This window comes from Zea mays, chromosome 2 (genome assembly GCF_902167145.1).
Source record: "Zea mays cultivar B73 chromosome 2, Zm-B73-REFERENCE-NAM-5.0, whole genome shotgun sequence".
NCBI classification, from domain to species: Eukaryota; Viridiplantae; Streptophyta; class Magnoliopsida; order Poales; family Poaceae; genus Zea; species Zea mays.
In genome coordinates, this window is record NC_050097.1 from 10,258,641 (window position 1) to 10,275,371 (window position 16,731).

The following is a 16,731-nucleotide window of genomic DNA, read 5'->3' on the forward strand; positions in this document are numbered from 1 at the left end:
CCACTACTGGTCAGAGGTTCAAAGGCTGGCCCCTCGAAAGGGTTCAACGGCCGCCTCAGGCCACTCGGGCTCCGCGCCCACTACTGATCAGGGGTTCATAGGCTGGCCCCCGAAGGGTTCGACAGCCGCCTCAGAGCACGCAGAGCGAGGGATGACCCTGGGTACGTTCGATACATAACCAAGGCTCGGGCTACGCTCCCGAGGTACCCTAGGACATTTCCGAGACCGACGGGAATGATTTTGTAACGGAATCCCACCAGAGGGAGGCATCGAGCCCTCTGACCCCGTCAAAAGGGGACCGGGTCCGGCGAATCACCCGCAGGTACTTTTGGAGCGCGCCTCCGGGCCACTAGCCGACCCCTAACAAATGGGGCACGGGCGTCCACTCGGATTACTCGTCAACAACTCACTAGAGACACCATGTTCGGTGCCCTCCGAGGGCAACATGACGCTTTCCCCCCTCCTCCTTGCGGAAAGGCAACGCAGGGGCGTATGAAAAAAGCCGAGTCTGTCCTTGACCGTCCTCTCGCTCTGTGCGGAGGCTCGGGGGCTGCTCTCGTAAACCCGGCTCCGCCCAAACCGTTGACAGCGTCAACATACCAGCCCGAGAACTTGGGACCTGACTAAGCACCCGGGCAACGACCAGTTCGCATGAGGGAACAACCAGACCGGCTGAGCCATCACGAAAGGCACTAAGACCTCGAAGGAGTCAAAACACTCCTCCGAGGCCTTGGGGGCTACACCCGGCGGGTGCGCTCGCGCGCACCCTCCGGAACGAAATGCAACCGAGAAAGGCCGGTCCCCTTGCAAAAAAGTGCGACAAAAGCCTCCAAGCGAGTGCCAACACTCCCTTTGAGGCTCGTGGGCTACTGTCGGGGACCATAATTAGGGGTACCCCCAAGACTCCTAATCTCAGCTGGTAAACCCCATTAGCACAAAGGTGCGAAGGCCTGATGGGCGCGATTCAGGCCAAGGCTCCTCTCAAAGGACACGATCTCGCCTTGCCCGAGCCCAGCCTCGGGCAAAGGCAGCCGACCCCGGAGGATTCACGTCTTGCCCGAGGGCCCCCTCAAGCGACGGACACACCTTCGGCTCGCCCGAGGCCCAGTCTTTGCGGAGAAGCAACCTTGGCCAGATCGCCACGCCAACCGACCGTATCGCAGGAGCATTTAATGCAAGGATCGCCTGACACCTTATCCTGACGCACGCTCTTCAGTCGATAGAGCCGAAGTGACCGCAGTCACTTCGCCGCTCCACTGACCGACCTGACAAGAAAACAGCGCCGCCTGCGCCGCTCCGACTGCTGTGCCACTCGACAGAGTGAGGCTGACAGCAGCTAAGTCCAGCCTCGGGCGCCATGGGAAGCTCCGCCTCGCCCGACCCCAGGGCTCGGACTCAGCCTCGACCCCAGAAGACGGACTCCGCCTCACCCGACCCCAGGGCTCAGACTTAGCCTCGACATCGGAAGGCGAACTCCGCCTCGCCCGACCCTAGGGCTCGGACTCAGCCTCGACCTCGGAGGAGCCTCCGCCTCGCCCGACCTCGGGCTCGGACCCGCCACGTCACAAGGAAGGCCATCATTACCCTACCCCTAGCTAGCTCAGGCTACGGGGAACAAGACCGGCGTCCCATCTGGCTCGCCCCGGTAAACAAGTAATGATGGCGCCCCGCGTGCTCCATGACGACGGCGGCTCTCAGCCCCTTACGGAAGCAAGGAGACGTCAGCAAGGATCCGACAGCCCCGACAACTGTCCTTCCACAGGACCCAAGCGCTCCTCCGATGGCCACGACATCACATGAACAGGGCGCCAAAACCTCTTCGACTGCCACGACGGCATGTACTTAAGGCTCTAGCTCCTCTCTGCTAGACACGTTAGCACACTGCTACACCCCCCCATTGTACACCTGGACCCTCTCCTTACGCCTATAAAAGGAAGGTCCAGGGCTCTCGTACGAGAAGGTTGGCCGCGCGGGAGAACGGGCCGACGCATAAGGCTCTCGCCCTCTCTCTCCCCCACGCGAACGCTTGTAACCCCCTACTGCAAGCACATCCATCCGCCCTGGGCGCAGGACAACACGAAGGCCACGGTTTCCCCTTACTGTTCTCCCCCCTTTGTGTCCCGTCTCGCGCCGACCCATCTGGGCTGGAACACGCAGCGACAATTTACTCGTCGGTCCAGGGACCCCCCGGGGTCGAAACGCCGATAATAAGAATACTACCTCTATGTATATGAGAGGATCATAGTCGATTGAGCTACCAAACATCCAATCAAATAAAATCAATCACCATCTCCTTTTCAACCTCTATTTTGTCGTTCCTTGTTTTTATTCGACAACCAAGGATGGGATCTAAGATGGCCAACCGTTATAGAGCAATATGGCAACATCTTTGTCTCAACGGGGTTCCTCCTAAGAGAGAGCTTTGGTGATTTCTTTGCTAGTTTATTTGAAAACTAGTTGTTTTTACCACATAAGCACGATTTATTGATTTTTTGGTGGTTTGTTTGTATTTTTTCCCTTTTAACCATCAAGTGTGGTATACTCGTTGTGGTTTCAGAGTTCAGACTACGGTAACTCGAATGATTTAGGGTGCCTTTGGTTGGGCTTCCAAACTTACTTTTACTTTTAGGAAAGTCCAAATACCAACCAAAGGGATAAACTTTTACTAACGTACTTCCAAAAAAGTAGCTTTTCTCTAGTTCAATTGTCACAACAGCCCTTGACGTGCTTTTTTGGCTATGGGGGCGAGCTTATCCACAAAATTACCCGCAATGCCATTATAAACGTACCGATTCGCTGCTTTGAAAGAAATCAGATTACGCGTGGAATTGTGGCGGCGGCGGCTGTATCCTCCCGAGCTGCTCCCTAGACGGCGGCCGGTCCTCTACAGGCGGCTCCCCAGCGGCTACCCAGTCGGCGGTCGGGACTCCCAAGACGCCGCTCGTCTTGCTCCCCAGGCGCTAGGCGGCCGCGGCTCGTGTTCGTCCCCAGGCAGCCACGCCTCCTGTTCCTCCCCAGGCGTCAGGCGGCCGTGTCCTCCCCAGCCGTCGGTTCTTGACTTCGTAGGTTTCCTCTGGACCTCATGTGCATGGCTGCTTGCTGATTTTTAGATAGCATCACGTTCTGTCCCCTAGCAAATTAGTCTTTATGCCTATGTGTCACAAGGAGGAACAAAGGGCTTTAAGGGGAATCAGCTTTAGATTTGCTTATTCGTTGCCTTCATTGTTTGGTGCCTGGAAAAAGGAAGTGTGCCTCCATTATTAGCTAGCACTTATTCTGTTAAGATTCGAAATGGATTCAATTGAAAATATTGGACGCATAGCAGAAACCGTCAGTATAAGGAATCATGGAATATGGTGCAGCAAAAAGATAAATAGGAACTCGTTATTCTCTAGCTCTAAGCTTGGTAGATGAATGGGAGATTTGAGCTCAATTAATTGATTTGTGGCCTGTAAAGCTCATCATTAGCTATCTGTTATTTATGATGGTTATGACAACCAGCTTCTCAGCCATTTATAGCAATTAGAGCAGTTTGATGTTTGTGTGGGGGTGGTGGTGGGGAGGGGCATTGTCTTGCTTTGCAGTCTACATATGAATCCTGGTACAGCTTATTAAGGAAAAACCCAGGGGCGTCTCCCCCCTGTGTTCTAGGTTTTTTATGATGATTGTACCAGAATATATTTATATAGCCTATATGGATGCAACCACTAAGAGTAATTAATTGCTAATTTTCTGCATCCATGAAGCTGTCATCTGAATTGTTCTAAGCCATGTCATATTCAGAGAAATATCAAACCCATATGATGTTGTTTCAAACATTAATAGTGTAACTTTCTTTTTTAAAGAAAAAACAGACACTATTACGTCATTTGTTGAACACATTATAATCTAGTAGGGTATTTGACACTGGACCAAGATTGTTTGAGGAACTGATGAAATTTCATCGAACCATGAGTGACCACAAATCGCTCATAGAAATCTTCAAGTTATAGTTTTCTATTTGCAGATACATATTACTTTATTATTCACATAAATGATTGACAACTTACTTGTCCATGAATGTTTTTTAATTCAATGAAGAATGGCTGATAAGGCAAATTGGTGTGATGCAAATGTTACATATCTCATTAATATCTGCAAAAAAGAGATAGAAGATGACAATAGGCCCATGGGAGTTTTCACTAGGACAGGTTGAAAAAATTTGGTTACAAAGTATGAAGAAAAAACAGGCCTAAAGCTAACAAAGAAACAATTGAAGAATAAGTTGGACAACATGAAAAAGGAGTATACATGGTTCATGGAGTTCAAGAATGCGACCACTGGTCTTGGATGGATTGAGGCAAAACAAACTGTTGACTGCTCCAAAGATTGGTGGGATGAACACCTAGCAGTAAGAATAATATCATGTCCTTTTTAATTTATCATTTTGCATTCTTCTATATGGACTGACTTGGTATCTTTGTTCATTTAATTGCAGAGATGTAACAATCCGGATAAAGGTATCAAATGCAACCATGTTAGGTTCAGAAAACAAGGACCAAAACATCTTGATGATCTACATATGTTGTTTGATAAGATACATGTTAGCGGGACAAGTGCATCATGTCCTGGAGATATTTCATCTGATGACTCAAGTGATGATGTGCTAGAGATAGAAAGAACTCCAGAAAATGATGAAGTCAAAGTGGCTGTTTCGAAAAGATCCAAACCAGTGAAAAGGAAACGCAAGGCCTCATGTACTGCTGCTGAGGAGAAGGAAGAGAAGAGTCCATTCTTTCGACTATATAAGAACACATGTTTGAAGATAGAAACAGCAGCAGAGAAGATATCCACAAGTGTTGAAGCATCATCAACACATCCAACAAGCCAAGTGCCTAGCATTGCAGAGACTATGAAGATGGTGAAAGATTGTGGGGTTAAAGAGAAAACAGCTCTAATGCATACAACTACATTTTTGATTGTGAAGCCTGAATTTAGAGAGGTCTTCTGCATGCTGGAAACAAATGAAGGAAGGTTTGACTTACTTGAGAGGGAGCATGCAAAGGAAATGATGAGGCACATGTAGAAGATTTTGAATTATTTATTTATATTAATGTGTTGTGAGAACTATTTGTTTGCTTGCTATGTAAGCACCATTTGGAATGATGATATTGTGTCCATAATCTTTGTTTTCTGTGCACAGTTTGCTTTGTTGTGTGCAATTTTGTTTGTTGTCTACATATTCATTTGCTATTCAATTTTTGTTATAAATATTAATATATTAATATATTGTGTAGATGGCTGACAACATGGCAACTTTGGCCAAACAAGCAAACAAGGGTCTATTGTATCTTGCTGAACTGTCCCAGCAAGCAGTTGTTATTGGTGAAATGGGTGAAGAGTACAATCAGAGATACTTGCACAAAGGAGAGTACAGGGAAACCCCAGAAACTGGAATACAATGGGTTACGAATTGCATGGGTCGTCCAAGGTACTTTTATAAGATGTTTCGCATGAGCACAGATGTTTTCATGGCACTACATGACTTGCTCGTCTCTAGTTACGACTTAACATCAACTAATAATGTATCATCAATGGAGTCACTAGCAATGTTTTTGTGGATCGTTGGAGGACCACAATCATTTTCACAAGCTGAAAATCGTTTTACCCGATCACTATGGACAGTGCACACCAAATTTCATGAAGTACTAAAATGTTTGCGCAAGTTATCGAAAGATAATATTAAACCAAGATATCCTACTTTCAAAACTGAGCATGATAGAATCAAAGAGGAACGTTTCTGGCCGTATTTCCAAGGAGCTATCGGAGCTATTGACGGTTCACATGTTCCTGTCACAGTGCCAGCAGCTGAAGTGCTTAACTATACATGTCGACATGGGTATACATCTCAGAATGTGTTAGCAATTTGTGATTTTGACATGAGATTTATCTTTGTCGTTGCTGGGTGGCCGGGTTCTGCACATGACACACGGATCCTGAATCATGCTTTAGCAAATTTCCCTTCATTTCCGGTGCCTCCAAAAGGTATATATGTTTTGTTTCATTCAATATTTATATGGATTTTTTGTTTTGCTAATTTTTTGATATAGGTAAGTATTATCTCGTCGACTCTGGTTATCCAAATCGACAAGGATATCTAGCCCCTTTCAAAGGAAGCACATACCATATACTAGAATTTCGACTTCGTAATGGACGTCCTCCTCAAGGGAAGTATGAGATATTCAATTTCTTACATTCATCTCTTCGAAATGTTATTGAGAGGGCTTTTGGAGTCTTGAAGCAGAAGTGGCGTATTTTGAAAGGCATTCCAAGTTTTTCTACACGTACACAGAAACATATAATAATAGCTTGCATGGCGTTGCGTAATTTTATTCGTGACAGCAATTCAGAAGATAAGTTGTTTGATAGATGTGATGCTGATGAGGAGTACTTGGTACAACAGAGTTTCACGTCACAAGCACAAGGAGATGACAATCCAGAGGGAGAGAATGAGAATACAATGAATACCATTCGCATTAAGATAGCTGATGCTTTGAGTAGTGCGAGAGGGAGATAGTTATGTTGAAGTAGGATATTCTGAATCATCAGTTTATTTATGTGTCTCCTACAATGTAGGGCTATTACACACATTTTGTACCAAACCTACAATTTCACAGTTGTTCGAACCAAACAGCTTTCTGCTTTTTTCACAGCTAATATTTCACAGCAGCTTTTTCACAGCTTACAGCTCACAGCAGCTTTGTTTCACAGCCACAGCACAACCAAACACACCCTTAGTTCTATTTGATTGATACATCTAAGGTTCCCTTTGAAATGCAGGTATTTTTCTTCGGACCCCTCCAATCCACTTGTAAATGAACAATTTCTTCCCATGTTTTTTCTATAAAAATGAAGTAATCGATGTGAAATTCTAGTATGATTAGCAGTGATGTCCCTATCGTTTTTGCAGGCCCTATACAAAAACGTAGCAAAAAAATATTAAGTAACATTGTGTATATACATACAGATAATATAATGAAAATTAAATATTGCATGAGTTATGTAATCTTTATTCAGAACACATTATTTTTAGTATTCTTTAAAATAACATCTTAAATGATATTTTTATATTTAATCTTTCCCAACATTTTACTGTCAAATACTATTACATCTAATATTTTAGAGCTGATTTGGTGATCATGAATCCCCAGAGGATTCATGGGGGAGTAATCTCCTTGTTATTTAAATTTGAATAGCAAGAAATTCCTCCTCCATATATTTCTTCGGGATCCCTGATCACCAAACCAGCCCTTAAGTTTTGTTTGTCATTACAAAACGCATATAGGACTTCAATAACTTTAATTTAGACAATTTTCACTTATCTGGCGCAAGTGTAACAAGAATATTAAAAAATATCTATATGCAACAGTTGCATTAGGAAAAATAATCATGTTACTCAAAAAAATTAGATTGTCAACAGAACATATCTTGTACAATCTCTACTACTTATTAAGTAAGCAATAGTAGTCTGCCTCTGACCCGTTCTGCCGTTCTGCCTCTGACCCGTTCTGCCTCCGGTCGTACAGCTCCGCGCCAAAAAATCATCTTGCTACGGTACCAGAGACGTTCGTCTGAGCAACAAACAGCACACACCAACACATCTAAGCAACAAACAACACACACCAACGCTTATAAGTCACGTTTCGACGCTCTGGGTGGCCGGTATGGCACTAATCAAATAACACCATAGCAGTGCCTCTGTTCGAGTGGTGTATGCGACCCAACGATGGTGCGGCCCATTTTACAGCCCATCCTACGGCGCCTGCCTTCTACACCCCAGGCTACGGCGCCTGCTGCCTTCACTCCAGCGACGGCGCGAGCAGGATGCCCACGACCTCGACCTCCTCCTCACGACCACGGTTTCAACCGCTCCGCCAGCTCCGCCATTTACGCACACGACTTCAACCTCGTCAGGCTCAGGCTCCGCGACGGCCGCCACCTGATTCAGCGCACGCACGACTTCAACGGCGCCTAAGCTCAGGCTCCGCGACGGCCGCCACCTCGCCTACTACGAGAGCGGCGTGCCCCGGGACCAAGCCAGGTTCGCCGTCGTCTTCTCCCACGGATTCACCGGCTCCCGAGAGGACAGCGTCAGCGCCTCCCAGGTACCGACCGATCCAAGCACCACCACCACCTTGTCTACCTCCCCTTCCCTCCCCCATCTGCTGCCGGACCCGTACGCCGGCCTTCGCTTCACTCGCCCGCCAGGTTCATGGACGTACGGGCGAGATCTGGAGCGCGTCTCTGCCGGTGTCCTTGGAACGAAGACGACCTGGCAAAGAGTCCCCTTTTCTTTGGTAGCATCGGTAGGTGGAGGTGCCAAACGCTATCCCATCCGTGTGTCGTCATGTGCTGGGTGAAAGCTTCTTCTCGAAGGAACAACAGCTGCTTGCCTCTCTCATCTTGCTAGCTTGCACAGTACAGTACAATTCTAATCTTGTTGCCATTCGACCAATGGACCTATAATAACCTACACCTCATTAAGACAGCAAACACCCATTTCAATAAAAACTTTCATACGACCAGGAGTTCCTATGACTATATCCTGCAACCACAAACCCCCAAAAAAATGAATACAGGGTCAGGCAACAGTATGCTTTTACACAAATTAACTGTCAAAGACTGATTGGGGACACAGTTACATTACATGTCCTATATAGTAAAGAAACATTGAGTTTTCATTAAGTGAAATCCGTGAAAAAAGAAGTGGCATGGTAATGGTTTGGTATGCAACGATATCAAAAGTTCATAACTTAATCAATATTCAGTATTCAGTACAATTATATGAACTGTGGCTGGGAAAAGAAAAATGAAATCAGTTATCTTACCATTCCAGATTTAAGGGCAGATATTTGGGGTTCCTTTTTAGTTCCACCATAAAGACAGCCTGATTTTATCCCACATGGTGCACCAGCCTCACTAAGTACATCTGAAATATGGCAAAATATAGAAATGTGTAAATTATTCTTGTATGTTCACATTCAACCATATTATTTTTGTTCGCAATCAAGCTTACAGATTACTATGAATTAGTTCTTTTTCATTATCTCACACACCAAACAGGATATGACATGTGCATTTTTGTATAAAAAGGTAAAATAATTATTATGCCTCTCTTTCCCAACAAACAAATGGCTATTGATGACAGAATCTTCTAGGAAAAATCATGTTAAAAACTTCAAGCAGCAGTAGAAGCTCGAAAAAACAACTGGACCTGAAGTAATGATTATTTCAGAAAAGATTGTCAAATAAGAAAAGCTTCAAAGATTCATCATGCGATGAATTAGCAGCACGAGCAGTGATAGTGACATCAGTTTTGATTGAAGTAGTGATTGAAGTAGTGTGTTCAAACATCTAATATGGAGTGTATACAGAACATCTGCTTTTAGTTGACAGGGTTTGGTTCGCTGCAGCTTTAGAGTACCAGTTTTTCATAATGTCTATGTTCGCTGCAGTTTTTCATAGTGTATACGGAACATCCGTTTTTTCATAATGTCTATGTTCATTCTTTAGACCTTTGTAATCCATACTCAGTCTGTAATAGGATTTATTTTTTTCTTACAATTCTGGTTTGATCATTCTTTCAAGTAGTGTATTCGTTCATATGTTCAAAAAGCAGATGCTCCGTTCAAGTTTGGGGTTTAAATTTGCTTTAATTCCAACAGTATAATTCCTTGTTAAAAAATTCAAATAGATGAGTAAAATGGCATCATTTGATTTTGCATATGATTCAAACAGGTGAATGGATAATAGAGGTACTTCAACATGTATTATCTTGTCACTGAGTTTGTTTCTTTGCTGTCAGATGTTGCTAATATTAATTCACTGACATCCAGGTAATAACACCGCTAATGATTTTTTAGACCCCACTGACTGGGCCAAACTCAATCATTGGTAGAGCTGTTGTTGTTCACGTTGCTCCTGATGATCTTGTAAAGGGTAATTATGTTCAACACTTTTCCCTTTTGTGTGTTGAATGGTGGTGTTTTTCATCTGTTCTGAGCTAAGTTTTTCACATTGGTTTTGAGTTCAGATAGTCCTATAATCAATATATATACCTGTTTATGGGGCTCTCGGCCATCAGGATCTCGTCTGACACATCCGCCTTCCCCTACACGCACCGCCGCGGCCACCGCTTCGCCATCCGCATCTCCTGCATCATCTCCGAGACGTTCCGCCTCGGCCTCCCCAGCGTGCGCTGGTTCGTCATGGGCGACGACGACACCGTCTTCTTCCCGGACAACCTCCTCACCGTGCTCAACAAGTTCGACAACCGCCAGCCCTACTACATCGGCTCCCTCTCCGAGAGCTACCTGCAGAACATCTACTTTTCCTACGGGATGGCGTACGGCGGCGGCGGCTTCGCCATCAGCCGGCCATTGGCCGAGCACCTCACGCTCAAGTACGCATTGTGGCTCAGCTCCAACATTGTGCTGCAGTCTGCGTTCAAGGACCCCAGACCCCACAACGGGCATGGTTGCTATTCAACCATATGATAAGTCAAGGTAAGCTTATACCAATTAACCTTCCCAATGCAGATCCACTGTTGAGTTCTTTCATCCTATGTACTCACACCCATGTACTGTACACTGTCCGTTCATAAACAGTGTGGCTGCCAGTCACATGGCAGATCAACAACAAACAAAAAATCATTACGAACCAATTATATTCAGTATCACAACAACTTCATTAATGAAGTGCCGGGTATCTTGTCCATTCATAAAAGAATATCTGCATTTTATTCAACATTGGTGTGCAGTCTGTACTCTTTTGTTTTCTGTTTGTTCTTTGATCCTTATCACACTTAGGGACTTTGTAGACTCTGAAATTTTAGTCACTAAGGTATACAGAAAGACTCTGAAATTTATTTTTTCTGCACGATCCAAAAAATGTTTTTTGTGTGTTTCTCATTTTCATTTGGTTAAGTACATTTATGTTTCTACTTCGTGCAGTTTACAATTGAAACAGGCAATGTGCAACTTGGTTTGATCTGGTAACATTTATGTTTATACTTCGTGCAGCTTGTGAACATGGTTACACGTTAGCCCAGAGTTTGGATCCGAACAACGAAGGGAGAGGAGTATTGCAGTTCAAAAGCGGTTACATTTAAGATGTCCTTTTCTCAACTTCTACAGTATTGGAGAATAAACTTTTGAATTTTCATACTTTGTTGGTAAAGGCCATAGAAGTATATCACCATGAATCCATCCCCTTCTTTTTGTGAATCTTTTACTATTATTTTTATAAGGCCATTCTAGATGCTTTTACCTATGTTACTGGTAACAATGATGAATGTTTTTCTGGAGGGGAGAGTATTGGGGATGCCGGTTGCTAGGCCGGAGCCGCAGGAGCCCCGAGTGATCGCCCATGTCGACATGGACTGCTTCTATGTTCAAGGTCTGTGACCATCCTTGCCCGTCCCTCTCCCACCCCGCCCATCACCAACCGTTCTTCGACCGAAAAAGTGATCATCTGCTTTACCACAATCGAGCAACGGAGGAACCCGACGCTCAGGGGACAGCCAACCGCCGTGGTGCAGTACAACGGCTGGAAAGGCGGTGGCTTGATTGCCATCAGCTACGAGGCTCGTGGATTTGGTGTGAAGAGGCGAGTGTCGTTCCTTTCTTCGTCAATAGTCTCTTCTAATTGGAATTTGCTTAGGTCGTAACTTCTGACGAAATGGTTGTGCTTATTCAGGTCCATGCGCGGGAGATGAGGCCAAGAGGGTCTGTTCTGGTATTAATCTTGTTCAGGTCCCAGTGGCACGTGGCAAGGCTGACCTTAATCTTTACAGAAGTGCTGGTGCTGAGGTTGGTTCACCATCGTAGACTAATTTACTACAAGTTATAATTGCGCAGGACTTACATGGCATATTATTATAGAACAATAAGTCTATATTTTGCACCTAAACTTTCAGGTTGTTGCAATCCTTGCAAGCAAAGGGAAGTGCGAGCGGGCATCCATCGACGAAGTTTATCTTGACCTTACTGATGCAGCAAAGGAAATGCTCTTACAAGCTCCCCCAGATTCACCAGAGGGGATTTTTATGGAGGCAGCAAAGTCAAATATCTTGGGCCTTCCGGCTGTAAGAACGCTCTCGCAGTTAGATTTGTTACTGCTCTACTATTTGATGTAGCATGGTCATAGGCCATGATATATTCAGGATGCCAGCGAGAAGGAAAAGAATGTGAGGGCATGGCTTTGTCAATCAGAAGCTGATTACCAGGACAAGTTACTGCCATGTGGAGCTATAATTGTTGCACAGTTACGAGTCAGAGTTCTAGAGGAAACCCAATTCACATGCTCTGCTGGGATTGCTCACAATAAGGTTTATAATGAGTCGTAATAGTGAGTAGATGCTTTTCTTTCTGTTGACAAAAATGTTCAGTAGCCCATGGTTATTATCATGTTAGTTTTGCTGTGCTCAAAAAATCAGCTAAGGTTCCTGTTTTTCTGTTTTATGCATTCCTTTATTCCTTTCTCTTGCTATCTTAGTTTTCCACTCATTGTTCTTATACTGTGCAGATGTTAGCTAAACTTGTCAGTGGAATGCACAAGCCTGCTCAGCAAACAGTTGTCCCTTCTTCATCAGTTCAAGACTTACTAGCATCACTACCTGTGAAAAAGATGTAATGATCTACCTCTAACAAGATGCCTCTGTCCTTTATGGTTCTTTCTTTCCTGGGAAAAGTTTTTGAGACTTTGTGACACTATTAGATCACATAACATTGTGCTTTAGTTGGAACTCTGCATGTGAAACTGAATAGTGAGAATAACCATATTGTTCAGGAAACAACTTGGTGGTAAGCTTGGAAGTTCCTTGCAGGATGATCTTGGGGTTGAGACTATTGGTGATCTCCTAAGTTTTACAGAGGAAAAATTACAAGAGCAGTATGGAGTAAATACTGGGTAATTATGTTCATGCTTTATTAATGTGTTATTATTTGGTTTACCTTGATTAATGTAGACATAAGATTATAGTGAAGATATGATATCACATTTTAAAGAGTCAAGATTTGTTATTCCCTTAGGATTTTAGCAGATTATTTAACTTTTATAAGTTAATAGTTAGTTTGTTGTAGCAAAAACATGCTTCTTTGCATACATTTATTTAGTATCATGTCAAATACTCACTAACTCATCTTGTAAGCGCTTGACTTCGTGCAAAACTTGGTTATGGAAGACTGCCAGGGGCATTAGCGGGGAAGAAGTTGAGGACCGTCTTCTCCCAAAGAGTCACGGGTGTGGAAAGACATTTCCTGGCCCAAGAGCACTGAAGTACAGTGCTTCTGTATCTTTATTGTTATTTCTGGGTCTAGATTTAAGATAGATGATTTGTTGACATGGTATATGAGTGAACATATGACGTACAAAAGGCTAGAGTAGCTGAATGACTGGCCCCACTCACCTTAGCTGTCAGATGTCTGTTTACCGACTTCGTCAGCCTTGGCTTACTAACAAAATGTCATCCTGCAGACTGTCTTTGCCGTCTGCACATCGTCGAGGACATAAAATGGGGAGCTGAACCATGAGAAGGCCTCCTGCTCTTCGCCTTCTCCGTTGCGTGTGGGCTCTTCATGGCATCGATATGGCCTACCACAAAATTGCTCCGCGGTGATTCTTTCTCATCACTGAGAGCCTGACAAACTGATAAGGTGAGTTTCTTCTTCTCTTTGAGTGAGATCTTAGTTCTTCTTATATATTCAATGAGATAAGTCAGCTCTTCCTTGGCAGTATGAATTTCCCTATCAAGCTTTATGAGCCTCCTCTGTGAAGCTGACATTGATTATATGAGTTTGAACCTAAGCCAAGTGTTAGATCTCATGTACTTCATGATTGGAATTTCATCGGTCTTTTTAGGTGCCAGGGTTTTTTATCCTATAATAAAAGCGAAAAGGGTGTATTTGTCGTGAAAACATGCTATATTTCTGCTAGCTGTTCTTCTATTACATTTTTTGTGTAAAGAATCAATTTCATTCTTTCATTACATTACTTTCAAAACTCCATTGCTAACAAGGTTTTATTGACAAAAAAGGTGGATTTGAATGAGGCAGTTGAAACCAAGAGTTGTTGTCTCTCCCAAGAACACATTTCATCACCATCACTAAGTATAAGTGTTGTTTCATTTCAAGGAAGAGAACATGTCGTGAAAGATCAGATATAAAAACAATTCAGCTTTTCGTGTATTTCGTTGGTGTTTGGGTTTGTGGCTGGCTCCTTTCCTTGAGCAGTATCATTTGATCTCTGTTTTTTTACTTAGTTAGGTTTGTGGTACTCACAGTTGTGCAATTTCATTTGTGTTTGTGGTCCCTTGACATCCTGCGTCATCTCTGGACAACACATTCCTTAGGCTACTAGCACAATGCATGCTTGCTTTGTTTTATTTATCTTCAGTAGCAAGGAGCAGCTAGGTAACATAGCAAATTAGGGTTCTCCACTTCAACTCTGACTTCTGTGATGATTCGAGCGGCAAGTTGATGGTCGAGCATAACACCTGCTACCACATGACATGGGGCACTCTACTCCACTATGAAGGCTAGAGGTCCCGGGCCGAGAAGGAGACTATTGTGCACCCTCCATTGTCACCATGTAAAGTATTATTAAGCTATTGGTTACATTGGCCTAAGGATTTTATTTTGATTAAAATCATTTTACTCCGAGAGGTGTGAGAAGTGTATTCAGGATGATGAAACTTCTGTGCCATAAATAGAACTATGCATTAAATTTTCAGCCCTTCGGCCCTTTTTCGTTTTCCACTGACATGGTACTCAAGTTCACATCTTTATACTTTTGAGTAGTCTAAATTCAAGTATTAATTTACTGTCTATCACTTGGAGTATAAACTTTCCATGGAATACTTATATGATTGTATTTATTATTCATTACGTAACAGTTTTTTCAGGTTCTCTTGCAGCCACGGGATGGTGGCGGCCTTCGCGCGGGCAGCGTGGCTCAAGGAGTACCACGAGAAGGTGCTGGTGGAGATCTACGGGTCACCTCTCCTTCTCTCTGCCTAGATCCAGATCCATCCTATACCTCTGCAGCGCCACCCCTCTCTTTGCCTCGACGCAGATATATCCCATACCTCCGCGACGCCACCCCTCTTGATTTTTACTCTCTTGATTTTTAACTATATGATGTGTTTTTAAACTAACTACTTGTCCCAACATCATATATGCAAAACATGAGGGAGTATCTACTTTTTTGAAACTTATCGGTTTACTTTTTTTTCTTTACCACATCAACTTTAACTATGTGAGGTGCGGAATTCAAGATGCATATGCCATCTTAGACATACTATGAGTTAGTTTTGTTTATACAACATGTATGGTTTATTTGAACTGTCTAAACCCGTTAGTTTAGCATATAGACTCCAGAAGATGGACAAGGCATCAAAGTTCCTAAAACTGTTAGTTTAGCATGATTATAATTTGAACTGTCTAAATCATCCATTTTTAGTGTGATGAACTGTTATTTGGAATGGTGCTACAATAGTTTGTATATTTGGTGATGAACTATCAAAGGTTTGTTCATGTTGAAGGACTCGACCTGTCATTCCTGAATGAGGGTTGCTCAAGAATAGAAGAGGGTTCAAACTTTTCTATAGTATCATCTTTGGGGGCACAACTATACATGTAAATTTTTCTGAAATATTCTTTGCATAATGTATCTGCAATTCAGATTTCTAAAGCATTGTGTGTGGCACAAAACTGCATGGACAATTAAATTAGGCTACTTGTTTAAGATATGTGCCTCGAATTTGTAACCATTAATTGTTGTATTGTTCTTCAGGTTAGCATGACGCTGAACATTTTGGCCGACCTTTCACCTCTTTTCACGTGGAACACAAAACAGGTAAACACGTATTTCTGGCACTTCAGACCATTTCCTTCATGGTCGTCGTTCCTGGTTTCCACTAATTTTTACTGCACAATAAAGTGTGATTTTATCTTGATGTACAAGGTTAACACTGAAAATAAGGAATCCCCGAGCAGAGGAGGTACCTCTCGTTAATGTTCGGGTCTTTTAGCGAATGAGAATTTAAACCTGAGTTTTGGGTAACTGTATTAGAGTGTTCTCAATTTGCAGAATGTTTTTTCATTAGAAAATTTTAGTCTATCTTGATACATCAGTGCAACTGAATCTCTTATGAACCTTTTTTATTGTGTTGTTCAAGCGAAACTTTAAAATATTGTTGCTTAACTTTTCTTTTATTGCATGCTTTTAGGTGTTTGTTTTTGTGGCAGCAGAGTGTGAGACTCCACAGGATGCTTTTATTCAAGTAAGTTTGTCAGTTATTATTCTTCATGAGTCCATATATTACTTGTGGTCCTGTAATGTAGGTCATTATTATAGTGGCTTAGATGATCGTTAATCACTATTAGCCTCCAACAATTGTCCATAAAAGCATGAGTTTTCTGCTTGGGACTATAGTGCAATCTCATGAAATTGCCACTTGCTTGAGGGTTGTAGTAATGATGCCATATAGCTTTTCTCTTGGTCTTCAACTTACATTGAGAGTTGTTGCAGATGCATATAGTGGTTTTGGAAAGTGAATTTTTACTTTGTTGTGGGTTGTGCCAATTGCCAAATCTTTTAAAGCTACACAATCTGACCTAACCCATTAGACATGTCCATGTGTTATTCATGGGATTTTTTCACCAATATATGTAAATCTAGATGAACAACAAT

At 43.2% G+C, this 16,731-nt stretch overlaps 2 protein-coding genes across 4 annotated transcripts; both read left to right on the top strand.

Moving 5' to 3' along the window:
• Window positions 1–2,778: 2,778 nt before the first annotated feature.
• Window positions 2,779–6,648, top strand: LOC103645936 (protein ALP1-like). Of its 3 annotated transcripts, XM_035965172.1 has the most exons (4): window positions 2,807–3,062; window positions 4,081–4,390; window positions 4,478–6,024; window positions 6,090–6,648. In XM_035965172.1, the coding sequence occupies exons 3-4, from the start codon at window positions 5,277–5,279 to the stop codon at window positions 6,554–6,556; spliced, it is 1,215 nt and encodes a 404-aa protein (XP_035821065.1). In that variant the 5' UTR covers window positions 2,807–3,062; window positions 4,081–4,390; window positions 4,478–5,276; the 3' UTR covers window positions 6,557–6,648. The 3 variants fall into 3 exon arrangements, with proteins under 3 accessions (XP_020403712.1, XP_035821065.1, XP_020403713.1); XM_020548123.2 differs by lacking the exon at window positions 4,081–4,390 and having other exon boundaries at window positions 2,779–3,062; window positions 5,277–6,024; XM_020548124.2 differs by lacking the exon at window positions 6,090–6,648 and having other exon boundaries at window positions 2,809–3,062; window positions 4,478–5,181.
• Window positions 6,649–11,360: 4,712 nt separating this feature from the next.
• Window positions 11,361–16,595, top strand: LOC103648396 (DNA polymerase eta). The gene is made up of 11 exons (XM_008672874.2): window positions 11,361–11,436; window positions 11,737–11,849; window positions 11,957–12,124; window positions 12,203–12,367; window positions 12,565–12,668; window positions 12,829–12,948; window positions 13,207–13,341; window positions 14,942–15,011; window positions 15,832–15,894; window positions 16,268–16,321; window positions 16,425–16,595. Exons 1-11 carry the CDS (start codon window positions 11,361–11,363, stop codon window positions 16,593–16,595), a joined length of 1,239 nt encoding a protein of 412 aa, XP_008671096.2.
• Window positions 16,596–16,731: the final 136 nt, after the last annotated feature.

What these genes read in the sequence shown, in the direction of transcription:
- LOC103645936 (XM_020548123.2), top strand. Translation starts at nt 5,277, where the DNA reads ATGGCTGACAACATGGCAACTTTGGCCAAACAAGCAAACAAGGGTCTA. An exon ending in ATTTCCGGTGCCTCCAAAAG is followed by an intron (nt 6,025 to 6,089) that starts GTATATATGTTT and finishes TTTTTGATATAG; the next exon opens with GTAAGTATTATCTCGTCGAC.
- LOC103648396 (XM_008672874.2), top strand. Translation starts at nt 11,361, where the DNA reads ATGCCGGTTGCTAGGCCGGAGCCGCAGGAGCCCCGAGTGATCGCCCAT. An exon ending in ATATCTTGGGCCTTCCGGCT is followed by an intron (nt 12,125 to 12,202) that starts GTAAGAACGCTC and finishes TGATATATTCAG; the next exon opens with GATGCCAGCGAGAAGGAAAA. An exon ending in AGTGCTTCTGTATCTTTATT is followed by an intron (nt 13,342 to 14,941) that starts GTTATTTCTGGG and finishes CAGTTTTTTCAG; the next exon opens with GTTCTCTTGCAGCCACGGGA.